The 27,882-nt window shown below is 48.0% G+C and overlaps 1 protein-coding gene and 1 long non-coding RNA gene across 2 annotated transcripts in view; both read left to right on the forward strand.

Annotated features, from left to right (window-relative positions):
- The window catches only part of LOC115067026, a 51,563-nt gene that overhangs the window by 19,633 nt on the left and 4,048 nt on the right, over positions 1 to 27,882 (forward strand). The window contains exons 3-4 of the mRNA XM_029554190.1: positions 6,717 to 6,941; positions 25,087 to 25,127. Of these exons, the coding sequence (XP_029410050.1) occupies positions 6,717 to 6,941; positions 25,087 to 25,127 (266 nt within the window). The remainder of the gene's footprint in view (positions 1 to 6,716; positions 6,942 to 25,086; positions 25,128 to 27,882) is intronic.
- Positions 7,187 to 13,252, forward strand: LOC115067030. Its single transcript, XR_003846468.1, has 2 exons — positions 7,187 to 8,332; positions 12,952 to 13,252. It is a non-coding gene; the product is annotated as an uncharacterized LOC115067030 (long non-coding RNA).

Consider the following 27,882-nt stretch of genomic DNA (forward strand, 5'->3'; position numbering starts at 1 on the left):
GTGCATGTGTATGCGTGTATGTATGAAGGCCAGAGGCCAACATCTGAACCTCCGGTGTCTTCCTCCTCAGTCTCTCTACCTTATTTTCTTTCTTTTCTTTTCATTGTTTTTGAGACGGGGTCTCCCCGTAGCCCCAGCTGGCCTAGAACTTACTATGTAGACCAGGCTGTTCTCGATGATCTCTCTGCCTCTGCCTCCCAAGTTGAGATTAAAGGGGTATGCCACCACACCTGGTTTTTACTGCTCTATTTTCTAAGGCAAGGGAGGCCTCTCACTGAACCTGGAGCTCACAGGTTCAGCTAGGCTAACTGGCCAGCTCACTCCAGGACCAGTGAGCTCCTATCTCTGCCTCCCCAGCACTGGGATTACAGATATACCAGTGCATCTGCCTTTTTACCTGGGTGCTGGGGATCAAACTTAGGTCCTCAGCTTAGATGGCAAGCACTCTACCAACTGAGCCATCTCCACAGTCCCATCTCAGAAAGTTCTTAAAGAGGATCAAGAACATTTCCCAACTGTCTCCAGAGCTTGTGGTTTTTATTTGTTTTCTGAGACCGCCCCCCCAGACCTTTCTTTTGTTTTCAAAACGCTTTTACATCTGTCCTCAATCTTCATGTCTTAGATCAAGGGTACAGACAGCTAGACAGACAGACATGGTACTGACAACAGCCAGATCCACTTTTGCTGACTGTGACTTCGGACTGTCTTCTAAGCAACCTGTCTTCACAGTATACTCACAAATGGGAATAAAAATAATACTTACAGTGCAGGGCACAGTGAAAATGGATGTGACAGCACAGCCAGCACAGCATGTGGCCCAGAGCAAAAGCCTCATGGATGGACCACCAGTTAGGATGCTGATGGTACAGGGAAGAAAGCCTAGACCGGAGGTCAAGTGTCTCAGCCAGGGCCAGGAGACTGGAGCAAAGCCAAGGCTCATCAGTCCAGCCAGTGCTCTCTCACTGGGATCCAGGACTCACTCTGGCTTCTAGTAAAAATGGTAAAGTAAAAGGCCTGTCTGTGTCTAACCCTTTAGCCTCCAGGTCTTACTTTTACAGGGGACTAAGGGACAGGCTTCCTCAGCACACAGGACCCTCAGTCCTGGGCATGGAGAGCCCCTCTGGGCCGGGCATCCATGGGAGCAAAGGACAGGACATACTTCCCTTCGTTCTGTGAAGGGCAGGGGGTGGAACACACTCCCAGTATCCCTCACCCCTTGCCTACTGCAGGCCAGGATCTTCAGCCTGTGGCAGGACTTTGGGCCTCAGACCATAGAACTGGGTGTGGGAAGAGGCACACACTCCCTAAACAGCTGCTCTCCTGGGGCTTTTGCCCTATGGGGCAGGAATATTGGTTCTCTCTCCCACCAACCTGTCACTGTGGTTGCCTTAGAACAGTTCCTACTGATCTTAGATGCAGGGTGGTGGTAGCCCAGGCTCCTGACAGAATAGATTTCAGGACTACCCAGGAGAGTTTTCCCAGGAAACAGCTACACTGTGCATTTTGTGCCAAGTAGTGTCATGCAGGGGACAGATGCACACACAATAAAGCCATAGAAACTGGGGTCTGCCACGCTGTGCATGTGAGCAGGGCTGTGCTTGGGAAATTATTCAACCTTGTCAACTCTCAGTTTCTGTATCTGTAAAATGGGAGCAAGAATACCCACATACTTCGTAGTAGAGATAAATAAATAGCCTGGTACAGACCAAAGAGCATGTGCCTGCACCTAGACGCTGGTTTTCTTTTTAAACACCATTATTATTAGTACATCAGTGACTCTAGGCTGTTTCTATGAGTAGAAACAGCCTGTGGGTGTGGCCCAGCCTTCTGCAGGCTGCACATCTGCTATAATTCAGTTTCTAAACTGACAAAACCAAAGATCTCAGAGCTCTCTTTACCACATGTTTTTTTTTTTTTTAATTATTATTACATTTGTGTGTATGTGTGCCACATCATGTGTGTGGAGATCAGAGGACAACTTGCAGAAGTCCTGGGGATTGAAGTTAGGTCATCAGGGTTGGTGGCAAGCCCCTTTACCTAATGAGCCAACTTGCCTGCCCCCTGCCACACTACGATTTCCAGAGATTCTCGTTGCCCAGGGTGGATAATGGAATCCACTGAAGTTGATGCCATGCTACATTTCCCAACATCTCAAGATTCTGTGTAGTTAAGTATCCTCAGAAGGGAAAACAGGTTATACAGCTAAAGTGAATGAAGTGGGGCTGGAGAGATGGCTCAACAGGCCCAAGAGCACTTGCTGAGCAAGCACGAAGACCAGAGTTCAGATCTCAGCACCCACTTAAAATGTCAGGTGTGGCACGCACACCTCTGTAACAGAGACAAGAGATCATTGGAGTCTCCTGGCCGTCAGCCCAACTCCAGGCTCCAGGAGAAACCCTGTCAGCGAATAAAACAGAGTGAGCAGGGTACCCAGTGTCCTCCTCCAGCCTCCACACATGTGCATAAAGGAGTCACGGGTACACACATATGCTTATACACCAAACATATACACACAAGAAAATTAATAAATAGATAAGAATCAAAGGTTTATAATACTGAAAGTTTGGGGTAAGTATCCCTTTTGATCCACATAGGTCTAGATGAAGAAACGGGTAACAGCCTGCAGCTTTGGGGCACGCCTGAGCTCATAAGCCTCACCCCAGTGTCCACCCGGCCTCTGCACTGCCCCCTCACATAGCAGTGGTTGAAGTGGTGACCTTGAGAAGTCAGGTAGTCTTCTCTCTCCCTCCCCTTTTCTAGACCCAGCAATGCATCAAAATAGGGGACTCTGTCCTGTTTTAGAACATTCCAGAGAAAACTGCTGGTTCCTCTTTCGACGGCTATTTTAGGGTCTGGGTGTGGGGGATGGGACAGACCCTTTGCAGTGTCCATGAGGCCAACTGTCTGTTCTCGAGAGTTAGGAGGGTCCAGTGTGAGGGTGTGCTCGGTCTTCTGCTACAAACAGAGGCACAGACAGCAAGGTGATGTTCCACTGGCTTGCAGGTGGTTGCCTGGCCGCCACCAGGGCTGTGGTGGTGCCATCTAGCTCCGGTGGCAGCCAGGCATCTTCCCCACCTGCCCTCTGGCTGGGCTGTCTGACTGCTGCTGGTGTCTTCATCACAAGTCTGCATTCATCTGCCTCTGGGGAGCAGAGCAAGTGGTCTGTGGCCAGTAGGCCACTCAACAAGCTGTGTCAAAGGCCACTGTCACTGTCACTTGGTCTACAGTCCCAGACATGGAGTGATCTGAAAATGAACACACCCTATTCACTAAGCATCTACTCTGTCTCGAGAGACCCCAGCGAGCAAGTTGCTGTTGGGCAGCCCGAGCCCAGGTGACCAGTGGCCACCAGGGAGCCCCAGTGCTCAGAAGAGCCTGAGGCTGCCAGCGGAGCCAGGTTAGCTATGCTGCTGTTTATATGGGCAGCTTCCATGACAACCAGAAGATAAACACCTGAGATCAAGCAAAGGTTGGAGCATGATTAGGTGTCTGGCTAGGTGGGGCCATACTGTGATTCAGGAACCCTTCAGTGACCTGTGTTCTTTATGTGGCTGTCCAACATGCTTAATCAGTTTGTTAACTGGTTAATCCATTCCTTACCCTCCTCCAGAGAGTGTTTGTCATGGTTCCAGCAATTTTTTCTGGAATATTCTAAAACAGGACATATTTCTTCTTTTGTGGGGCAGACCACCCCATAAGGTCCCTACCTCAACCACCTGTCTTAGAGGGAAACACTTGCTGAGTTTTCTCTGAGGGGGATGCTGGGGTTGATTCTGGCGGGGAGGGGTATTTCCGACAAGGCAGCTCAGCCCATCTCCCAGAGCTAGTTCACTGGAACTCCCAGACTCCACACGAAGGCTCAGGCTCCTCGTTTGCAGCATTTCTGTGATCACCTCTGGTCTCTTTGCAACAAGTGGCCCCAGCACCTTCCTGCCCTGAAGCAAACCATGTGACTTAAAAGAAGCAAACCCAACCTCAATTACCAGGTGCAAACACAAGTCACTGGGAGTCACCGGGAGGCCAGCGTCTCTGGTTCTTTGAGCCTCCAGTGTTAACTATTAAAGAGCACACGGTCAGAGTGTGATAAAGGCAGTCTGTGTCTTGGTTTATGATTTCCAGTAAACCAGAGCACTTCAAGGAAGGGCCAGGGCAGGTGAGAGAGATTCCAGACCAGGCCCTCTGCTGAGCTGGCAGAACAGTTCCTGCAGGGCCCTGGGAGGCTGGGGCAAGGTCCCAGCTCCTACAGAAAAAATTAACCCTGTATGGGGCACAGCAGAGACCAACCTGTCTGGACAACTAGAGAGAGGGTGTGGTTCCTGCCCTGAGCCAAGCAGCTCTGTGCACTCTCAGGGCGGAGAGGTGGCAAAAGAGTCAGCCGTGTGCATCCTGCTCTGCCTGCTGCTGGCTGCTGGGCCAGCTTGAAGCTCTCGGCACGTTCCTCTGCAACCTCAGCTCTGCCACAGAGAGCTGGAAGCATTTCCAGATGAGGCCTGCTCAGGGGTTCCCATGCATCAGGCCTGGTGAGGAAGTCCAGGCCACAAGAAAGCAGCAGTCAGCACATCCCACCTGGGAAGGGGACTGAGGCGCTCCTTCCCAACCTCCAGTACTGACGGATGTGGCTGCCTGGGCCCTTCTGGGTTTCTCTGGAGACACACATTCAATGACATTAGCCCGCAGTAACAGCAGCATGCATCCATCTAACAAATGTTTGAACACCTCACTAGGAGCCTCACATGTGCTAGGTACTGGGCTAGCCCTTGCTCAATTACAGCTACAGCTGAGTGGTGGGACTAGAAAACAAACATAGACATGAGACATTAGGGACCAGGGATGTCACCCAGCTGATAGAGTCCTTGCCTAGCCTTCACAAAGCCCTGGGTTCAATCCCCAGGACCATATAAACCAGGCATGGCAGCACATGCCCATAATCCCAGTACTGGGAGGAAGCGATGGGAGAATCTGAAGCTCAAGGCTATCCTTGGCTACATAATGAATTTGAGGCCAACCTGGACTACATAAGACCCTATCTCAAAAAAATTTTTTTAATATTTTATTTGTGATTTTTATGTGTATGTGTGTATTGCCTGCATGTATGTAAGTGCACCCATTCATGCAATGCCTGCAGATACCAGAAGAGCTCATCGGATCCCCTGGCACTGGAGTTACGCACAGTTGTGCGTAGCTGCCACATGGGTGCTGGGATTCAAACCCAGGTCTTCTGCAAGAATAGTTGGTGTTCTTAACTGCTGAGCCATCTCTCCAGCCCCTCAAAAATTTTTTTAAATGTGCTAGCAGTAATGTTGTCCAGCAAATTACAACACACTGATGTGTCACCAAGGGACTGAGGAACTACTTTGGACTGGGAAGCCAGGGACAGGCGGAGGGCTACCTGAAAAGGAGAGCAGAGTCAGAAGGAACAAAATGGTCTCCTGTCCCATCTGTGGGTGCAGGAGAACCAGAGTGGGAAAGAACAATGTTCTAGGACAGACAGACAGCTTGGCACTCTGGGGCATGTGACACTTTTCCTATTTTCTGAATAATTTCCTAAACATCCCTTTGGTAACATCCCTTTGGTGAGCCTTTTTATTGGGTGTTCTCAGAGTGTCAGGCACTCCACTGGGTGGTGCTGGAACCAGGACTAAGTCCTCAAGAGGTGCTCAGTGTGTCCAAGAATTAATTAGAAAACTACAGAAAGCAGCTCGGTAAGACAGAATCACAGGCTAATAGGAGAGGTCAAAAGGGCTTCCCGACACGCCCCCTCCCCCACAGGCTCTGAGGAAAGACACCCAGAGGAGATGACTCCTGAGCCATCTTGAAGGATGGGGTGAGATTAAGCTGGAGAAAGAGAAAGGGTCTACTGAGGTAGAGAGAAGTTGGAGGGCAGGGCAAATGGAACAGAAAAGCATGCTGTCGGGGAGTCTTGAGATGGATAGCTACTGGGACCAATCACAGAAGCCCTTGGATGCTGTGTGTCTCAGCCAGACACTCAAGAATAGTTTGTGGAGTTGAGATAGCCTCCCACCGGGCCACCTACCTGGCCAAGACAGCAGTAGGTGAAGAGCTGAGGACAGGACACTTTACAAACTGCAGCTCAGACCACTCCTGGGCCCCCTTTCCTCCAGAGAGCCAGCCCCTTGGAGAACTGAGCAGGCACTTCAGTCAGAATAGAAGAGAGACCAGCCCCAGGATGTAAATGCACGGGAAGGCAAACACCCAGGGAACACATCTGACAGGTTGGTTCTCTGTGAGAGGGATGCTGAGTTCCAGCCTGTTAGTGTAGAGACAAACATAAGGTTTTTAGGTCAAGAAGACCTTTGCCAAATCCCTTTTAGGCAAGTCATTGGGTTGTAAAATTATAAAGGAGCTGTTATCACAGCCCAGTAAACGCATAATTTGACTTTAAAGCAAGATAATCCTGTGTGCTGTTCCAGCCTGCTGGGGAACACATGGCCGTCTCCATCTTTCCCTAACCTAACCCTATATTTTGTTCTCCAGTCTAACCTCCAGTTCCCAGAGCTTCTTTTTAACACATGCATCGTTCCTTACTCCAACAAAGATAATGATGCCTGATTAAGTCACCTCAACCATTCTGTTGCAAACCAGGAAATAAAGCAGAGAGAGAGAGAGAGAGAGAGAGAGAGAGAGAGAGAGAGAGAGAGAACAAAGTCCAAAATAAATGTCCCTGTGCTGAGACCTGCAAACTTACTATGTTCCAGGCACTGTGCCAAGCTCATCACATATCTCTCCTTCACTGAAACTTCCATTCGTCCCTGAAGATTCTTCCACCCTCACCATATGCCCTATGCTGAGAGCCAACCAAAGACCCTGGCCACCTGTCTCCCTGGTTTCTGGCTTCTGGTCAGCTTTGGCTAACGGAGAACACTGGCAAGAGATCCAAGAACAGAAGAAGATGAGGTCAAAGTTTATTCCCCTTGGGTCCGGTGAGATGGCTTGGTGGGTGAAGGTGCTTGCCACCAAGGCTAACGGCCTGAGTTCAAGTGACCCTCATGGAAGAGAACCAACTCCCGCAAGTTGTCCTCTAGCCATACACATACACCATAATGCCTATATTTCTCTCCCTCCCTCCCTCTCTCCTCTCTCTCTCTCTCTCTCTCTCTCTCTCTCTCTCTCTCTCTCTCTCTCTCTCTCTCTCTCTCTCTCTCTCTCTCTCTCTCTCTCTCTCTCTCTCTCTCTCTCACACACACACACACACACACACAAATGTAATTTTTAATAAGGAGTCTCTTTCTCTTGGCCTCCATTCCCCTGCATCCTCCCCCTTGGAGCCCATGGCTCCTGCCAGGTGCCCCTCCCAACAGCCCCCTTCTCTGAGTCCTCTAACCCCTTCCCTTCCTTCACGTGTCATCAAGCTACAGGTGATAGCTGTCCCCACTGTTGCTAGCCTCCAAGTGCCTCACTGGCCCTTACCGGCTGCCTGCAGCCCCTCCCACACCTTTGTAAGCAGCACCCACTTGAGCATGCCTCCTGTTTCCTACTAGACCTGACCATAGGGCTTTATGAGGAGAAGACTATCGTCTCCATTGTAAAACCACAAACCCCAGGCTCAGAGAAGTTGAGCAACCCGTGCGAGGGTGCATAGCAGAGCTGGGTCTCAATTCCAGGTGTTCCAGTGTGAGCCTTGGCATTGGGCTAGAGGGCTTCCCACACACTAAAACCACCTCCAGAGTCCACGTATCAGTTTCCTTTGCTGTTTTTTTCTCCCCACAACTATCTTTTGAAAGTATGAAAATTGGAACTGCTAGTAAAGAAGGTGGCGGAGGTGGAGAAAGGATACCAGGCCCGTTAAACTAGGCCTCGAGCCCTCATTCGCTAAGCTCTCTGCTGACGTCGCAGCCCCTGAGGGCTGAAGCAAAGTCCTGAACTGGCCAAAAGAGGTGACCTGAGGTTTCCTGAGAACTGCGGTACCCTTGAGTCTTCCACAGGGCTGAGATGCAGTACAGCTCTGGTCCTTCAGCTCAGCTCTGATACCCTAACTAGGGCCGCGGTACTTTTTAAAGTTTTGAAACTGCTGATTCAGTTTGCATAAGGATATTACTTTTTTTTAAGGAACTTTCAAAAACACCTAAAATTTAATTGTAGGTTTTGTTCAGTTAGAGACTCCCTGGGTGCAGAATTTTCTCTACTTCCCAGCATTTTTAGAATGTGATGTCACTTGGGGTTGGAGGGAGACTCTGGGGACAATGGACAGGAAGTTGCTGCTGGGCCTTTGAGATGCCCAGTAGGCCAAAGGGCCTTTTAGACCCTGGAACGCAGCTCATAGCAGCTGTCTGCTCCTGCCTTGTCTCGCCAGTCCTGGAGCATGCCCCAAAAGGTTGATCTTTCAAAAATCTTTTCTTTTTAAGGGTTTTTATTTTTTTTTAAATGGGGGGGGTGCTCAAGTGCCTAGGCAGGCATGTAGAGGTCAGAGGACAATTTACAGGAGTCTCTCCTTCCATCACAAAGGTTCTAGGGATCAGATTTAGGTTGTCAGGCTGTGTGGCAGATGCCCTTGCTTGCTGAGCCTTCTTACCAGACCCCATCCCACACGCTTAAAGGACTGTGTGATGGCTGGCACTCTAGCAACCACCATGAGCAGTGAAAAGGGGAACTTACATTAGCTTACATTACATGAGCTCTTAGGAATCTACACTCCTGATAATGACGTCTGAGTCAGTACACCAACCCTAGAATGACAACTTCCAGCCTGTTTTTTGTTTTTAATATGAGAGTGAAATTTCTGTCTTGATTAAGTCATTATTATTTTCTGTTTTATATAGCTGAGCCAGATTCTAACAAATACATAATGTTCTGTTTGTCATTTGGAACTTTTTTTCATTATTGGTATGTATATTTTATGTATGAAGGCTATTCCATATCTGTAAATTTTACTATGAATACTCTAGTTTTGCTTGTGTTTAGATTTTGTCTGAGTTTTTAAAGTGTTGGTGTTTATTTTTCATGTAGATAAAAATTTCAGGTTGTTGGGGGTTTTTGTTTTGTTTTGTTTTGTTTTGAGACAAGGTCTCCAACATCTCATGTTGTGTCTGAGCTAATCTGGAACTTATAGTGATCCTCCTGCCTCCTCCTTACTGGTTCTGGGATTATAGGCATGCACCACTAAACCCAGCTCAAAATTTCCAGACTCTTAAAAATGTACTTTTGTTTAAACTCCTCTACTTGTATCACATGATTATGCACTCGACTTTTTCTAATGTCTTGGATGGTTTCACTGTATGCAGTCAGTCATGCCTTGGTGAATGCTATTTGTCATTTTTTAATCTTTTTTTAAAGTTTCTTCTTGTTGTTTTAAGACAGGATCTTATGTAGCCCAGGACGGCTTCAAACTCACTTACTATGTAGCTGAGGCTAGCCTTCTGATTCTCCTGCCTCTACCTCCCTGGTGCTGGGATTACAGGTGTGCGCCACCACACTCAGTACATTTTTAATCTGTTGTGGGTTGGAAGTTTCTAAGCCCCACTACTTTCTTAAGCTATAGCACAGAGGTCAGCATCCCCTCTTGTTCATACCGCTCTTCCTGGCCTGAGCCTCCTGGAGACCAGCACACTCCACACATGGTCCTCCCTCCTTCCCATGTCCTCCCAGCCACCACCACCTGAGGTAGTACTGGGCTTCTACCACTTCACTGCCTGCAGCCAATGTCAGTCTAGCTGGTCTTTAATTGCTGTTAACTAGGCCAGGCCACTGACATCACTCCCAACTATAAGGAGTTTATATTAGTATCTCAGGAAAGCTATTACGAGGACTGTTCTATTTTTCTAATTACTTATAGACTAAGTTATATTTACTTGTAGAAAGAAGAGAGACAGGGAGAGTAGGGTTCTAAAGAATGAAGGGCAGGTAGGAAAATCAATATATCACATACTTTCACTCACATTGATTCTAGATTTAACTATACGTAAATATGTATATGTATGAGCTATGGTGACAGAAGGGCCATAGTTGGAGGACCAATGAGGAGGGTGGATGACAGAGGGGTCAGTATAAGGACCAATGAGGAGGGTGGATGACAGAGGGGTCAGTATAAGGACCAACAAGACAGGTGGATGACAGAGGGGTCAATATAAGGACCAACGAGACAGGTGGATGACAGAGGGGTCAGTATAAGGACCAATGAGACGGGTAGATGACAGAGGGGTCAGTATAAGGACCAATGAGACGGGTAGATGACAGAGGGGTCAGTATAAGGACCAATGAGACGGGTGGATGACAGAGGGGTCAGTATAAGCAAAGTGCAAAGATGTATTATATGTTGGAAAAAAATTTAAATTGATAAAAAGAGGAAAGATGTTGAAACAACAACAAAATCAAAAGGCAGTACATGCTTCCAGTTGCCCCCTGCGACCCCAGCTCATCGTCATCCCACTTCGGGAATTATCTTCATAACACTCAAACCTGGCTGTAGCCTGCTGATTAAAACACTTTGGTGCTTTTTTACTGCCAGCAGGTTCTGAACATCCACCTCTGCTCCTTCCCGGCCACTTTTACATGTGTTTTGTTGTTTTGTGTGGATGTATGTGGAGATCAGGAACAAGTCTTGTGGCGTCAGATCGCTCCTTCCACCTTTATGTGAGATCTGGAGATCCAACTCAGGTTCTCAGGCTCACCCGGCAAGTACCTTTACCCAAGAATCCATTTGGCCAGCCCCTCAGGCAGTTTCAGGCCCCCTGGGAAGCGGACAGCAAGCAGCTGGAACTGCCTGCAAAGACTCACTGATAAAGTAGGAGAAAGGAGCAGAGAAAGGGCAACTCTGAGAGCAGTCACCAGCTAGCTCCTGGAAAGAAGGGGAGGGAAGAAGAGGCCATCTCAGATTGCCTCCTGCAGCTGGGAGAAGGTCCCAACCAACCCAGTGAGGACTGTAGGCAGATTCCCCTGGAGCTTTGCCCAGGGTAGAAACAGACAGACCCAGAACATCTAGCCACTGGCAGGGGGCTGCCTGGAGGACTCAGCCTTGACTTGAGAGGTTCACAGATCCCAAAGCCGTAGGTGTGGTGGTCACCGTAGCCACACTGATTTTAGCCTTATCCCCCTTTCCCTGCTTGACCCCAAGCTCTGGTGCCACAGGCCTGACCACAAGTCAGTCATCCCACCAACCTTCCATCCCACCCCCAAACCTAACCTCTGCTAGTGAGTCTCAGTCTTCTCTGCCTGGAATGTTGCTCCTCCCCAGTGATACCAACATAAATCTTTATATGTTTTTCAACATCTAGCTCAATTTGTAACCTCCTGACCCCATTCTGGAGAATTAACTGTTCCCTATTCCTGCAGTACAATTTTTAGGTTAGCACTTTCTAAGGTGGATCATCTTAGCTACTGTTGATTGGTTGGCTGGTTGGTTTTGAGACAAGGTCCTGCTGTGTAGCCCAGGCTGGCCTCAAATTTGCATCCTCCTTCCTCAGCCCGTTGAGTGGAAAGGTTATAGGTATGAGCCACCACAACCAACCCTTGTCTAGTTTTTTTCTCTCAGATAACTGTTGCCCTTCTAACCTCTAAACCTGGCACCATGCAAACACACAGTAATGCTGACAAAGCCGTTTCCCCAGCTCCTCCCCACGGGCCTTGAGGTTGCAGAACTCCAGCTTCCAGAATGGGTTTGAAGCTTTCAGGCAACGGCCAATAAATGTTGGTTGGATGGTCTAACTCCTCCTGTGGGAGCAGCCTCATGTGGGAGGGAGGGAGAGGGTGATTCATGGGCGGACCAAGGTTGAGGGGTGAGGACAGAGTTTACCATGGCTGGGGTCACCCAGCCTGCTGCCAAGTCAAACTTTTAAGACTAGAAAATGTCTTCCTCTGTTTTCCTCCATGGCTGGGAAACCCAGTGTTTCTGATGTCTGTGTTTTGTTTGTTGTTGTTTTAAGTAATCATTGCATTGGCTCTGGTCAAACAGGTCCCTTTTTCAATCACACCTTCATGAGATGAGAGTACATGTTTTTCACATTAGTCATTTTGGGGTCAGAAGAGCTATTTTGATACCTGGGATGAGCTCTCCAGGGCTGATGAGTAATCATTTTCTGACTGGGGACATGAGGTGGGGGAAGTTGGAAGGGTGGAAATGGTATTTTTCCTCTTCCTCTTTCCCACACCCTCCAGTTAAAGAACTTCCCTGGGAGGGGACCTGTGGAGAACTTCTGGGTCAGGCATGGCGGGAAGCAACATCAAGGCTTGGGTGGGGATGAGGACCTTGGCGATAACAGAACAGAGCCGGTGGCCTGACTCTCCATCCTCCTTTCCATGTGCCAAGAGGTTCCTTGGCGCAAGGAGGCTAGAACTGGCGTGGCCATGCCCTCCTCTCCTCCAAGCTGTGGCTGCAGAGGGAAACCAGGGATTTGTCCATTCAAATGTGAGAGCTGCCCCGGGCTCCACCTTCTTGAGTAAGGTGTCAGCACAGGTGGAGGTAGGCTTGGCTTGGATGTTGGCACTCCCTTGACAGTTGTTAGGAGTTCTTTGAGGTTTGTAGCACAGACCCCAGGTGTTACCCAATGGTACATGTGGTGGAAGCCTAGCTCTCATCTGATTCCTTTGTACTAGGAAGGTCAGTGGGCCAAACCACTGTTAACCCAGCCTTGATAGTACAGAAGAGAGTGCGTCCCTGTAAGTGTGGGTGTTAGTCAGATTCCCAGCACTAGTCACAGAGACCCCAAGGTGACTCTAGCAGGAAGGCCAGCTCTCACATTCCCTCTGAGATTGTCCCCAGGAATTCTTCATTCCCCTTGAAGTTGAGTATCAGGGACCTTATAGATTCTGAGGCCACAGAGCCAAAGATTTCACTCTGAGAGTTAGACCAGATAGACTGACGCCTTCCTCCAGAGAGGACAGTAGGGAGGCAGCAGACCCCACACGTGTAGAAACTGAGGGTCTATAAGAATAGAACACTGTCATGCTGTCAAATGAACCCCAGCATTTATGATCTAATTCAAAAAACCTCTATTTCAGAGCTGGCTTGTAAGCAGATTGTCGGTGTCAGGAAGCCAGTGTTCATGTTCCCAGTGCCTGTCAAGGGTGTGTGATGTGGAGCAGCGGACACCTGGAAAAGGAAAATCCAGAAAGGAGAAAAGCGAATGAAAAAGAAATCAGAGGGAATTACAGAACTAGGTTGGACAGGCATTGGAAGAGCTCTGTGACAGCCACTCTGATCAACCATGTCTCCACTTTTAAGTCCTGATTGTACTTATGAATGATGAACCATGTCTGCACAGACTGTCCAGGGATCACATAAACAGTTTGGGTGATTATATCTTTGTAAACAACAGTTTCTGAAAACATTGGGGAAAAAAATCTCAATTATTTAACAGTTTAGTGCCTTGAAGCAGCCTGGGAGTTCCAAGGAGGCCTTGCAGAATCGCTTCCTCCTGACTGGGCTTGGGGGCGGGTCTCTGGCTTCTAGAGAGAACAGTGGGAGAGAGGAGGAGGCCTCAGACTTCTCTCCCACAAGCAGCTGTATCTTGTCATCTGGGACACGCAGAGACCAGGATGTAACCCACATAGGTCTCCTGGGGACTCAGCCCTTTGCTGGGGGAGCCTGCACTCCAGACACATTCTCCCATTTGACAGTCTGACATGATGGTGGAAACAGAGTTCCTGGGCCCCTGAGCCATGGCAAGAATGTTCTCTTCTCTCTTAGGGTCTTGGCGGCCTCGGTGGGGGCTAGGGTTTCTCAGCCCTGCAGAGGTTAGGCTCATGTAAGCAATGCCTGTGTCTCTTTTGACGTAAATAGTCACAGTGGCCTCAGGGGAAAGGAGGTAGCTTAAGTCATCCTCTGCTCAGGTTTCTACTGACCCTAAATTTTTTTTTTTTTTTGTGTGTGTGTGTGTGTGTGTGTGTGTGTGTGTGTGTGTGTGTTGGGTGTGTGTGTTGGCTGAGCAGGGTAGTGCATATCTCTAATTCCAGTACTCAGGAGGAATACCATAACTTCAAGGCCAGCCAGGGCTACAGAGTGAGATCCTGTTTCAACAAACAAGCAGCCAGAGCTGGGGAGATAGTTCAATCAGCTAAGTGCTGGCCTGCCACACAAGCATGAGGACCTGAGTTTGATCCTCAGAACCCAGGTAAAAGCCAGCTGTGATGACACCCGCCTGTAATCTCAGTGTTAGGAGGCACAGACAGGATCCTGGAGCTGCAAGGCAGTGAGGAGAGCTTGTCTCAAAAAAGTAGGTGGGTGGCACCTGAGGAATGACTCCCACGGTCGACCTCTGGCCTCCACATGTGCACGCACACATATGCATCTGTACCTGCACATACATGTGCATCTGCAGAAACACAACCACACACATACACATTTTTTTTCTTAACCAACCAAATACATATAGAGATATATTTTAATCAGAAATATGTTTTAGCTAAACATTCTCTGGACCCAGATATCTGTTTTGGAAATGAAATTAACTAAAGATAAATAACATCACTTTGGGCTAAAATCAAATGTAAAGATACATAACTGATTAGTGTAAATTAACTTTAACAACCTGATACACTTCTATTTAAAGGGGGCTTGGGGCCTGGAAGGATGGCTCAGTAGTTAAGAGCGCCTACTGTTCCTGTAGAGGACCAGGGTTCAGTTCCCAGCACCCATATCTGGTGGCTCACAACAACTTGTAACTCCAGTTCCAGGGAATCCAATGCTCTCTTCTACCCTCTGTGGGCATTGCACACACATGGTGTGCAAACAGACAAGCAGGCACACATGCATAGACATAGTCTTAAAAAAACTTAAAATAAAGAGGGAGTAGTCCAATAGTTCTTAACTTGGTTGAACGTCTCGTATCCCTTCAAGGATTTGTCAGAACAAATGGATCCTTTCCCCAGGGAAATTCACAAGCAGCCAGTAGTATGTGCAGAGTTTACAGATTTCATGGACCATTGGCCCAGCCTGGAGTTCTAAATTCTTTTTTTTTTTTTTTCCTGTCTCTTTGAGACAGGGTCTCTCTGTAGCCCCAGCTGTCTTGGAACTCATTATGTAGACCAGTCTGGCCTTGAACCCACAGAGATCCCCCTGCCTCTGCCTCCCAAGTGGTGGGATTAAAGGCGTGCGCTACCACGCCCAGTCTACTTATTATTTTTATTATTTTGTGTGTACGAGTGTATTGCCTGCATGTATGTGAGTGCACCCGTGTCGTGCAGTGCTGCGGAGGTCAGAAGAGGCCTTCAAATTCCCCTGGAACTGGAGTTAAGGATGATTCGTAGCCACCATGTGGGTGGTAGGACTCGAACCCAGGTCCTCTGCAAGAGCAGTCAGTGCTCTTAACCGCTGAGCCATCTCTCCAGCCCCCTGGAGTTCTGAATTCTTATGAGAGGGAAAGTAAGTGGAAGAAGGTGATGGTGATGGGGCAGGGTAAGATAGAGACAGGTAGGAAGTCACTGCTGGAGACTGCCTGTCACAGTATCACTAGTGAGTGTTACCAGCCATGGTTACCATCTGTGGCTGAGGAAAGGCTATTTTCTGCAGTAGTGACACACAGCCATGGTGTCGGGACTTGTGCACTGTTCCTTCCCGTACCTAGCATGAGACGGGAGGTGAAGGAAATGCTAGAGGAGGCAAGTGGAGACTTGTGTCATCCGGTGGGTCCTGCCCTTTAGGCAAATTGACAGGGGCCGTTGGCCATATCCCAGAGGAGCAGTCTGCCTTTCCATACCGTAAGTTCAGAATCTTCAGTCCAAGGTCTTTTATTTTCTTTGGGGAAGTCAACTTCATGAAGTAGCATGTGATTCTGTTCAAACTGGGGGAAATGTGGGGAAGTTTTTGGATCTAGAGTTCATCCCAGCACATCACAGGGGATTTTGGGAAGTGGTGCAGCGTAGCGAAACAAGCTCAGTGATCGTTTCTAGTCCAGCGCTTGTTGTTCAAAGCTCCTGCTGTCTGTGGTGACTCAGGGAGGGGAGAATTTCCCTGTCTGAGCCAGCTGGACAAGTATCAGCACTGTTCTCCATGCAGCACAGAAGAACCGGGCCTGGCTGAGGGGGGTCTACGAGGCGGGTGGGGGAGGATGGTTTAACATGGCATGTGAAGGCTGCTTCTCTTAAGCCAGTTAGCCAGATTCTCCCTCCATGCCCTCAGCCTCACAGAGCCATTCCCAGCACCCGGCCAGCATCTGCTCCAAGCTAGACATCTGCACATACTTGCTGAGTTGATGGAGGCTCAACTCCCATCCACACCACATCACTGAACAAGACCAGCTTCACAGGGCACACTCAAGTGGACACACCCTCAGGGTTGGATGCTATCCAGCCTATCTTCTCCCTCACTTCTTTGTGATGTTTAATACTAGCAATTTTGTAATCATTGGTGTGTTCTCGTGTGTGTGTGTGTGTGTGTGTGTGTGTGTGTGTGTGCTTCAATCGCTTTCCACCCTATTTTTTGAGACAAGAGTTTTTCACTGAACTTGGAGCTCACTGATTTAGCAAGACTACCTAACTAGCAAGCTCCAAGGACCCTCCCGCCTCCACCACCTTGGGTCCAGGATTACAGGCATACCCTGCTGCACCTGGCTTCTTTTTTTCTGAGCTAGGGTCTCACTATATAACCCTGGCTGACTTGGAACTCAATGTGTAGACCAGACTGGCCTCAAACTCACAGAGATCCACCTGCCTCTGCCTCCCGGGTACTGGGATTAAAGGTATATGCTACCATGACCAGCCTATGGACTCAGATTTTTATGTGGGTGCTGGGGATTTGAACTCAGATCCTCATACTTGAGTGGCAACCAACTGAGCTATCTCCCCAGTTCCAGTCTTCTTGACATCAAGTATGAGAAGGATTATTCAAGCAAGATGCATGAAACACCAGCCATAGGAAGATCTGTGAGTTGAATGTTCATGAATTTCTCTGGGGACTATACTTTGTGAGAACCACTGCCTTGAGTCATAGCTGCTGCCTCTAAGTAACTGCATCTCACCTGAGGTGCAGGTGAATGAAGCCTACAGTGCAGGAGATGGCACGTGAAGTGGCCAAGATCCAGCCAGCCTTTAGCTGAAGAGTTTGAACTTGATTCTGTAAATTTCAGGTGGGGCTGTGATGGCCAGACATGGTGTAACAATCTGGTCTCTAGGGATGTCCTCCCTCAGGGTCTGGGGAACACTCAGCCTAAAGCTTAAAACTATACAGATGAGCAGGTAATAAAGCCTGCACCAACCCCACACAGCATACCTGCTAAGGAAGGCATAGTTTACTACATCAAAAAGATAAACAAGGATTGATGAACAGGTACAGTTTATTTATTTATTAGTTATCATACTCAGGTTTGAACCTATATCTTTGCACATGCTAGGCAAGTACTATAACCTTTAGCTAAATCCCAAGCATTCTCTCTCTCTCTCTCTCTCTCTCTCTCTCTCTCTCTCTCGTGTTTTGTTTTGAGATAGGGTCTCACTGAGTTGCCCAGGCTGGCCCCGGAGTCACTCTAACTCAAGCAGACCTTGACCTTGCTATCCTCCATCCTCAGCCTTGGGAGTGGCTGGAATGACAGGTGTGTGCACACCAGTGTGTGGTACTGAGGCAGGGCATGAGGAGAGGCATATGGCATCAGGTGCTTGCCATGAAAATGGCACATGGAAAGGAATCAGTCAGTCTAACCATTCAGGGAAAAGCCAATGTTTTCCTCTCAGTGAAGAGATGATGGGTCTGTGCTTTCATTTCTTGTGGTCTTGGGAGCTTCCAGATGCCCATGGGCAAGGATGGTCTACCATATACCCAGTCCATGGCTGTCGCTAGGGAAACACCTAGAACTACACAATTTCCTCCAATGGTCTTCCTTTGACTAAGAGAGGGAAAGTTAGTGACATATTCTGGGCCTGGGGAGGGAGGCACACCCTCATGGGTGCTAGAGATGAAGGGCTGCCTGACCAGGACACACTGGCACTGGAGGGTTTGGCCCTTGCCCTGATGGTGCAGGCATGCAAAGCAGCTGCCATCTGACATTGTCAATAAACTATGCATTCTGGGTATCAGTTATCTGCAAAATAACCTCCTGGGTGTGGTATGGACATGAAGATGACTCAGCAGGGGCCTGCTCTCTAGAGAGGATTCCACTTTAGTAGGGGACCCTCCCATCCAGTCCTCATCCTCTCCCTCATCCAGCCTTCACCACACCAGGTACTTGGGGTCCTAGTTCTGGGCTTACAGAAAGGAGATGCTTATGACCTAAGGGAAGGGGTTCCTTTCTGCTCACAGCCAGGGCCAAACAGGTGACCTGCAGCCTCCGTGTCCACTCTGGGCTGAGGATCTAGTGCCTGTGCTACAGGATTGTACATTGGTAGAGGGAGCCTAGAACCCCCTCCCCCAGCCCTGGGCCTCTGCGTGGGAGTCACATCTGCTCCCTGCATGAAGAGCCACAAAAAGATGAGACTCAGGTGAGTTCAGGGACCCTGATGCCTCCTGAAGAACCTCTTTCAATCTGTCTTCTCCTTTAAGGACCTGTGAGCTGGCTGCTCCCGCCTCACCCCCGACTCTCTGTGCAAGACCATTGCCCACAATAGAGTGCATGCCCAGGAATCAGAACCCAGCTCTGATCCTGCCCAGCCTTCCCCTGCTATTTGACTTGGGCAAGGCCCCTAACTCTCTAAGCCTGCTTCCTTGTTTGTAGAGAGAAGAGATAATGACCATTCTGGTCACTTCACAATGTTATTCAAAGGCATATTTCTTGTCATTAAACTACCCTAGAGCCTAAAGGTAGGGGGTGGATTTGGACCAGCACACAAACACAAGGGTGTTTTCTACATCAGGTGTGTCTGGGTGCCGTAGTGAGTGGGGTAGAGCAAACTAATTCTGTCTAATAAAAGAAACTCTAGAGCTTCCTGTCTGGGCCTCAGGGCATGGTAGAAGCAACCAGGCCTTCAGACGCTAGCATTGGTTGAATACTGGACACTGTTTTATTTAGTCCTCACAACAAGCTATGAGATGAGTATTATTGTACCCATTTTGCAGATGAGGGAACTGAAGCTCAGAACTGCTCCCCTGCATGGACCTAGTGTGGTGTATTCCATATGTGGTATATGGTGTGGTATTAGCACACCATGACCTCTGTGTGCTAAGCAGTACAGATCTAATAATAGACACAGCAGTCCCAGTCTCTCCCCAGTAGCACTTGCATTCCATGGATGGCTGACTCACTCCCAGGTGCTGTGACATTCTTGAATGGTGCTTTTCCCACCATACCCCCATAACTCACTTGCTTTCTAGCCACTCTGCCCCTAAGGGCACAGACTGTGTGCCTGGCAGCCCCCAGGGAGCTTTAGGATTGGGAAAGCAAGCCTGGGCAAACAGGACAGGAGAGAGGTCAGGTTATTATTTCTGTAGAGCCCTCTCCTTTCCAGCATTCATTCACCTTGGCAGCCCTGACCCAGAATGGTAGAATGCCTGAACCCTGGGATATTTTCCCCAGGGAGGGAGACGCTTTCCTATAGGGATGCCCCAAGGGGCTGGGGCAGGCTCTGTCCTGGGGTCAGAGAGGGACAGACAGTGCTCCCCGGCTGAGGTGGGGAATCCCCTGGATTTCTGCAGGCCAATGGGAGGGGCCTATTGTTTTTCTGCACTCTAGCCCTCAAGGAGGAGAAAGAGCAGAACTCATCAGAGGATTCAATTAGCCTCTTAGGAGTCCTCCACTTTGGAGCTCTGTCTGGCCCTCCCTAGCCTCTTGCTCCCATGAGACTGGGACAGCAGGCAGTGGCAATTCAGGTCACAAGACAATCTTCGTGGCTCGCTTTTTTTTCTCTCTTTTTGGTTTTGTTGTTTTTGAGACAGGATTTCCCTGTGTATTCCAGACTGTCTTCAAAGTGCCTGCTATCCTCCTGCCTCAGCCTCTGAGTGTTGGGATGGCAGGAGTGTGACACCATATGTGCCTTGATTTCATTTTATTTTTGGTCTTTTTGAGACAGGGTCTCCCTGTAGCTCCAGCTTCCCGGAACTCGCTCTGTAGACCAGGCTGGCCTCAAATTCACAGAGGATCCACCTGCCTCTGCCTCCCGAGTGCTGGGATTAAAGGCGTGCACCACCACGCCCAGCTGATTTCATTTATTTTTGAAATTTTACATTGCAAAATCTGTAATCCTAGAATTTAGAGAGGTGGAAGCTTTAGGTCAGGAATTCAAGGCCAGCCTAGGCAGCATGAAAACCTGTCTTAAAATATATACACATATATTTTTCTATTATATATAAATATATACATTATAAATGTATACATAATATACATTTCTATTATATGTTCATATATAATAGAAAAATGTCTGGAAGGATGTATACCAAATGTTTTTTGTTTATTTTTTGGTTTGGTTTGTCTTATTTTTTTCTCTCGAGACAGTCTCATCATATAGTCCTGGCTGGCCTGGAACTTTCTATGTAGACCAGGCTGGCCTTAAATCTTTGGCGATCCTCCTGCCTCTGCCTCCCCAGTACCGGGATCCTAGCCACACGCTGCCCTGGCTCATACAGAATATTAGCTGTAGTTGTCTCTGAATAGTGGAATGGCAGGTGTCTAGTGAGGATTTTGTTCTGTCTTCAGTATTCCCCAAATCTCCACCTGTGAAAACGCAGATCTTTCATCACTGTGGGAGGGGAAAGTCCGCAGTCCACACCAGAGCAAGGCAAACGGGAATGTTTCCCTTTGGCTCTGTACCCAGTGAGCCTTGGGTCCAGCTTGATGCAGGAATGCTACAGTGCAGTGGGCGCCTCAGAGCAGCGCAGCACCTGCCTCAGCATTGTCCAGGTTGTACCAGAGAGGCCACCGGCTCCCAGGCCCGCCCTTCAGCAGGAGGATCCTCCACACTTCCTCTCTGCCCCTCACCCCACTTTATTGCTCTCACAGTGCTTGATGGCTTCTAAAATGCCCTGCCTGTTACAGGTTTGTTTGTTGAGTAGTGCTTCCTAGGACAGAACTCAGTCCTGTAGGCAGAAACCCAGTCTTTCTTGCTCACTTGAACCTTCCATCATGGAAAATGAGATCAGATCTTGGTTTGTAAGAACCTGGGGACTTCCTCAGCAGCCCCAGGCTGTGGGTGTTTATCCTCAGGCTACACTCGGCACTAGGGGCCAGAAATAACTCCTTGGGAATCTAGGAACAGAGAGATGGCTGCTTATGGACACAGAAATGGATGGATCTCGGCAACCGGGAGGGCCTGGCCCTGAGTAGCTCAGTACCTCCATTTACAGGTGCTGGGATGGGCCAGCTTTGTGCTCTGCATTTGAGGAAAGTGAAGGGAAAGCCGATTTCTCTTCCAGTCTTTGATCCCCTTGCTTCCAGCTCTCCTGATGCCAGCAGCCACCTCTGTCCCCAGCCCCAGTCTTCAGACATGTTCATCCTACCCACTCTACCCCGCCTGCAGTGACCAGGTGGCTGCAAGACACTAAGTCCAATTGCTAATTGCTAGTTCTCTGTCTTCGAATAGTGTGTCCTTCCTCTGGGTCCTGCTCTTGTCAGCCACTCTCCTGGTGTCCTACCTACTCGTGAGCCCTTAGTCAGCTGTTGAACGTGGTTATATCATCGATTTTAGCTTCTCTACTGATATCCAAAGACATGCTGAGAACTCCCAAACCTCCACTCCCCTACTCCAGACTCACATTCTAGTGGCATGCCAAAAAGACACATGTGTTTAACACATCCAAAGCCAAGATCCTTATCTCTTCCTACAAATCCCGCTGTCACTGGAATCTACAGTTCATAAAAATGACACGTTTGTCTTCCTGATGCTTAGACCCTGTCCTGGTAAGCTTTTATCGTCAACTTGACAAAACCTAGTCACCTGGCTCAACTGAAGAAATGCCTTCATCAGATTGGCCTGTGGCCATGTCTGTGAGAGACTGTCTGGACTGATGATCAAACGTGGGAGGGCCCAGCTCCTATAGGTGTCACCCTAGACAGGTGGGCCTGGGCTATATAAGAAAGTTAGCTGAATTCACGATTCAGGGACTTTCTTTTCCTCCTAGAGATAAGAGTTATACAATTTGGAAGTCTTTTAGATAGACACACTGAAGGGGTACCCCAATTGCCTCAGCCTGCGTCCCTGTTCAGCATGGAAGAAGCCAGAGCGACCTGCGTCCCGATTCCCTATTGGCAATTTGGGTAACCTCTTCAGAGGATGGTGTGATAAGAATAGGAATTGGCTAGGCAGTTTGGGTAAAAAAGACCCCAAAGAAAAGTAGCCAGTTTCTTGGCTAAAAGTCAAAATGTCCCTGGGCCTTTTAGCAACATACTCTGTTCCAAAGGCCAAAAATGTCAAAAGTATTTGGGAGCTTGTATCTAATCCTTAAAATGTTTTATGGTTACCTCTTCAGAGGGGGGGATGTTAGAGTACCAAAAGCCCCATAAAAATAAATAAAAGAAGAAAGAGTACAAGAAGTTATCAGAAAAAAGTGATGGGGAGAAATGGGAGGATTTGGAGGGGAGGGAGTGGGCATGGATTTGATCAGAACACCTTATATGCATATATGAAATTCTCAATAAATTATTTATTTAAAAAACAAAAAAAGAAAGTTAGCTGAGGGGGCTGGAGAGATGGCTCAGTGGTTAAGAGCACCAGCTGCTCTTGCAGAGGACCTGGGTTTAATTCCCAGCACCCATATGGTGGCTAACAACCGTCTGTAACTCCAGTTCCAGGGGATCTGACGTTCTCTTCTGTCCTCTGTGGGCATTGCACGACATGGATGAACTTACACACATGCAGGCAATGCACTCATACACATAAATAATATATATATATAAAGAAAGTTAGCTGAGGGTCTGGCGAGATCGCTCCGCAGTTAAGAGCACCAACTGCTTTTGCAGAGGACCCAAGTTCAATCCCCAGCACCCATATGGCAGCTAATAACTGTCTGTAACTGCATTTTCAGGGGATCCGACGCCCTCTTCTGGGCATTGCATGACATGGGTGCACTTCCATACATGTAGACAATACATTCATACACATAAAATAAAAATAATAAATAAGCTGGGCATGGTGGCACACGCCTTTAATCCTAGTACTTGGGAGGCAGAAGCAGGCGGATCTCTCTGAGTTCCAGGACAGTCTGGTCTACATAGTGAGTTCCAGGACAGCTGGGGCTACAGGGAGACCCTGTCTCAAAAAGATAAAAATAATAATAATAAAATAATGAATAAAATATTTTTTAAAAAGAAAGTTAGCTAGCATAAGCCAGCAAGCTCTGTGGTTTCTGCTCCAGGCTCCTGATTGCCCTCAATGAGGGACTGTGACTTGGAAGTGTAAGATGAAGTAAACCCTGTCTTCCCCTAAGTTGCTCTTGGTCTGAGTACTTTATCAGCAACAGACATCAAACTAGAATAGACCCCAGTCCCGGGAGTCCTCCTACCCTTGTCCTTTTTTTTTTGTAATTTCACTTAAATCCATCAGCAAATCCTGTCAGCTCCTCTAGACTCTGACCACATCTCAGCACTGCCAGGACACCATTTGCCACTGCTGTCCCTTCCTGGGATTTCTGCACTAGCCTTCTAACCGGCTCTACCCCTGCTAGTTTATTTTCAATGGTGTGTCCAGATTGATTGAGTTGTTATTGTCATTTCTCTATATAAAGCCCTTTAGTGAGTCCTCTCAGAGCAAAGCCCAAGTTTATTTATGTACTCAATATGTGTGAGCGTTTTGCCTGCACGTATGTAAGTGTGCCCATTGAGTGCAGTATCCACTGAGACCAGAAAAGGACAATGGATCCCCTGGAACTGGAGATTTAGATAATTGTTAGCCGCCATGTGGGTGCTGGGAACTGAACCCAGGTCCTCTGGAAGAGCAGCCAGTGCTCTTAACTGCTTAGCCGTCTCTCCAACCTCAAAGCCCAAGTTTGTACACAGGTCTCTCACTGGTGCCTTGCAATCTTGAGACCTCCTGAACTCTCGACGCACCCCCACCCCCATTTCCTTCCCTTGTTGCTGTTCTGGTCATGCTGCTGTCCTCACTAGTCGTCACCACGCCAGGCAGACTCTCACCTCCAGACCTTGCCTTTGCTGTTCCTGACCCTGGGAACCACTTTCCCATTGACTCCCAAGGTTCACATCCTCTGTTCTTTATATCTTTTTTCATCATTTACCTTCTTGGAGGTCTGGCCTTTCCTGGCCACAAGATTTAGACCTTTCTTTCTTTCTCTCCCTCCCAATCCTCCTGCCTCTACCTCCCAAGTACTGGGACTGCAGGCATGTACCACAATGCCAAGTTTTATGTGGTGTTGAGGATTGAACCGAGGGCTTCATGCATGCTAGGTAAGCACTCTCCATCTGAGCCACATGCTGTTTACAGTTCTGAAACTCCTTCCCATCACTCCCTACTTCTCTTCTACTTCTTTCTTTTTCTTTTCCTTGTTTTCTTTTTTTAAACTTCTGTTTTTTAAAACTATTTATTTTTATTTTACGTGTGCGAGTGTATTTCCTGCATGTGTGTAAGTGCACCCGTGTTATGCAATGCCCGTGGAGGACAGAAGAAGGCACTGAATCCCCTAGAATTGGAGTTACGAACAGTTGTTAGCCTCTGCGTGCTGCTGGGAACAGAACCCGGTTACTCTGCGAGAGCAGTCAGTGCTCTTAACTGCTGAGGCATCTCTCCAGCTCTCTTTCCCTTCTTGTCTACATAGCACTTCACCACCTCTGACTACTATATTTTAATTAATTAATTAATTAAGTTGTTGATATTCCCAAGTACACCACAAACTCCATAGGGTCAGGTGCTTTTGTCTACTGCTGCATGCCCAGGGTCCTAGAACAGTGCCTGGCACATAGCAGATATTCAAAAGAACTCAAAATAGCTGATGAAATCAGGCTCCTTCAGGGTGATATTGCTGTAGGGTATTTAATAAAGATGTGATGTGTGGCTTCATCAATGAAGATAAAGAGACCACTTCTCTTTACACAAGCCTTGAGATAGGATTGTGGAAGGGCACGGGGGTTTCTGCTAGCTTCAAGCATTCAGGGCTGAGTGAAGAGGAAATCTCACAGAAAATGCCCTAGAAGCCATGGCTGTACGTCTGTCTTGGCCAGCTTGTAGCCGGGCCACAGCTCAGGGGCTTTGGGGGAACTTGCCACAGATGGGTAGCCTTCCATCATCCGTGCTCTGTCTCAGTTTTTCAGTTTCCTTTTTTTTCTTCAGGTCCCAGCATGCGCAGTGTCTCAGCAGGAAACAGCATGCAGGTAAGAAAGCCATAAGGACTGTGGCTGGTTGGAGACTCCCCGACTTAAAGGCTTCAGAAAGGATTCCAGGAAGCCCAGGGTACCAACCATAGCCTTGGCAGCAGAACAGAGTGAAAGTCCAGAACTCTGTGGTGATTTCGTGGGCAGAGTGAGCCCTGGGGAGAGGGGGCAGTTCAGGTGTCCAAGGTGACGTGCAGTCCTTAGATCCACAGGCTTAGCCTGTTTTCTGTTGTTACGAGCCATTTATTTTGGTTCCTTGTTCCAGAAGGAGCCCGAGGTCAGGTAGCCTCACCTTGTGTGGAGCTCATGCCATGTGTGACATGAAAGGAGACAGAGGCCAGCACAGGGAAGAGAAAGGGAGGGGCCAGGCTCACTTAGAAGGAACACTCCCTCCCAGGGGCCTAGTTACCTCTTCAAGGTGTTGCCTCCAGTGTGCCACAGGGGAAATGATTCCAGCAGCTTTTCAGAGTGACCAACCATATTGAAGACACAGCAGTGCTTCCCTGGGGGAAACGCCTGGCTATGGCCCACAGGATGGCCTTCCCGCCCCACCACCCACAAGCCTTCCCTTCCCAGATTTCTCAGCGTGCTTGCGCAGCCCTCTGAAGTAAAGGAAGCCATGGAAGGGTATGCAGGGCTTTTTCCCCTTAGCAAGAACAGCTAGATTTAGACCAAAAAGAATTTACTAGAATCCCTCCAACATATGGTTCCTCTGATTATATGTTGAATCTCAGTCTAAATGACAAAAAAGAGAAAATATTCAATGACTAGTGGGTAAGAGATAGCATGCCTATACCAAGGTGTACTGCTCAAGCGGGGTACTGCTGATGTGGGGTGCTGCTCATGTGACTAGGAAGGACACCTTTTAACCTATGCCCAGTCTTGGATCCAGCAATTCCACTTAGGGAAACAATCACATCCCTACCAAGGTGAATGAACAAAGATGCCTTTTGTAAAGGAAACATTGGGAAGCCCAGCCAAAGAAATTATTCAAGATCCTTGAATAAAGGTGTCTCTGACAAAGCCTGGAGACCTGGCTTCAAGCCCCAGAACCCACATGGTAGGAGAGACCTGACTCCCAAAAGTTGTCTTCTGTCCTCCAGGTGTGTGCACACACATGTCACTCCACTAAGTAAATAATTGTAATAGAAAAAAAGTTACTCAAAATTTGCTCCTCTATCCAAGATTGTGTCACTTCGCTGCGTAAAGTGTGTGCGTTTACTAAGAAAGGCCTGTTTGCTTTTTTGTCTGTGTTTGTTTTCGAGATGGGCTCTCATACAGGCTGGCTTTGAACTCACTGTCTCTTGACTGACCTGCCTCCACCTCCCAAGTGCTGAGGTGACACATGCGTCCCTCCATGCCTGGTGGTATCCTTGGACATATTGTTTTTTCTTTTTTGGTCTGTTTTGAGACAGGGTCTCTCTGTAACCCCAGCTGTCCTGGAACTTGCTTTGTAGACCAGGCTGGCCTTGAACTCACAGAGATCCTCCTGACTCTGCCTCCTGAGTGCTGGGATTAAAGGCGTGTACCACGACACCCAACTCGGACGCCCAACTCGGACATATTGTTTTTAAGCAAAGGAAAATAGGAAGACTTTATCTCACATGCGTTGCATCCTTGAAGATGTCTGGTCTCTTACCCAACATGGGAGGAAAGAAGATAACATGCCGGGGCCTGACTCCAGCCTATAACACAGGGGGAGGGGAGGCTGAGATTCATGCCTCCAAAGGCCGGCAGTCCATGTGCTTAGTGCTCAGCAGATGTGTGTCAGAACACACAAACCTAGAGGACTTTTCTCTTCACAGAAGCCTTAGTGTTTTGCCATACTTTGTGTCGTGCTGTCTAGGGGGAAGGCTAATAGATTGAAGAGTTGTTTTCAGTATTCCCTTATTCTTCACAAGGTGCACTTCTGTAATGATGGTGTTTACCTTTTAAGTAGTAACAATTGAAGAGTTTAAAAGGTGCAGGCAGCGAGATGGTTCAGTGGGTAAAGGTGCTTGACATCTGAAAAACGCATAAGCCTGGAGGCCTGAGTTCAATTTCCAGAACCATATTAACATATATGGAGAGAACCGACTCCATAAAGTTGTCCTCTGAGCGCCACATGTGACATTCTCACCCTTACACATACATGCACAGGTACAATATTAGATGAAATTGTTTTTCTTTAAAAAAAAAAAAAAAAAAAAAAAAAGGCCAGAGAGATGGCTCAGCATAGACAGGCAGAGGCAGCCAATCCTGATGACCTGCGTTCCATCCCCAAGACCTACATGATGGGAGGAAAGAACTGACTCCTGCAAGTTGTCCTTGCAGGACAAGTTGACCTCCACATGCACACCATGGCACACACAGTTTCCTACCCATAAAAATAAGTAAAATAAATAAATAAAAGTAATCATTTTTAAAAGATTCATTTAGTTAAACATTTTTAAACCTGACACAGTATGACTGTATTAAGAAGACGGCAGATTGACACATTGTCACTAGAAATAAACCGAGTAGGATTAGAGACTGTCTCCAAGTCTCACACACTTGCTGTCCCTCCCGTCACCCAGGGGTCTCTGCCAGTGTGTTTCTTGGCATTATTACCTCTTGATAACTTCTCTCTTCTCCTAAAAATGCCAATTTTCTTAGGCCGCTCTTATAATTCAGGTGACCTTGGAGCACTGTCCACACCAAATTTTGCAGTCTTCTTTATTTACTATTTCTGCCTCAAATTTTCTTTGTCGTTTACAGTAACAATTGAATTCATTTC

This window comes from Nannospalax galili, unplaced genomic scaffold, assembly GCF_000622305.1.
Source record: "Nannospalax galili isolate Female #2095 unplaced genomic scaffold, S.galili_v1.0 scaffold424, whole genome shotgun sequence".
Lineage (NCBI taxonomy): Eukaryota > Metazoa > Chordata > Mammalia > Rodentia > Spalacidae > Nannospalax > Nannospalax galili.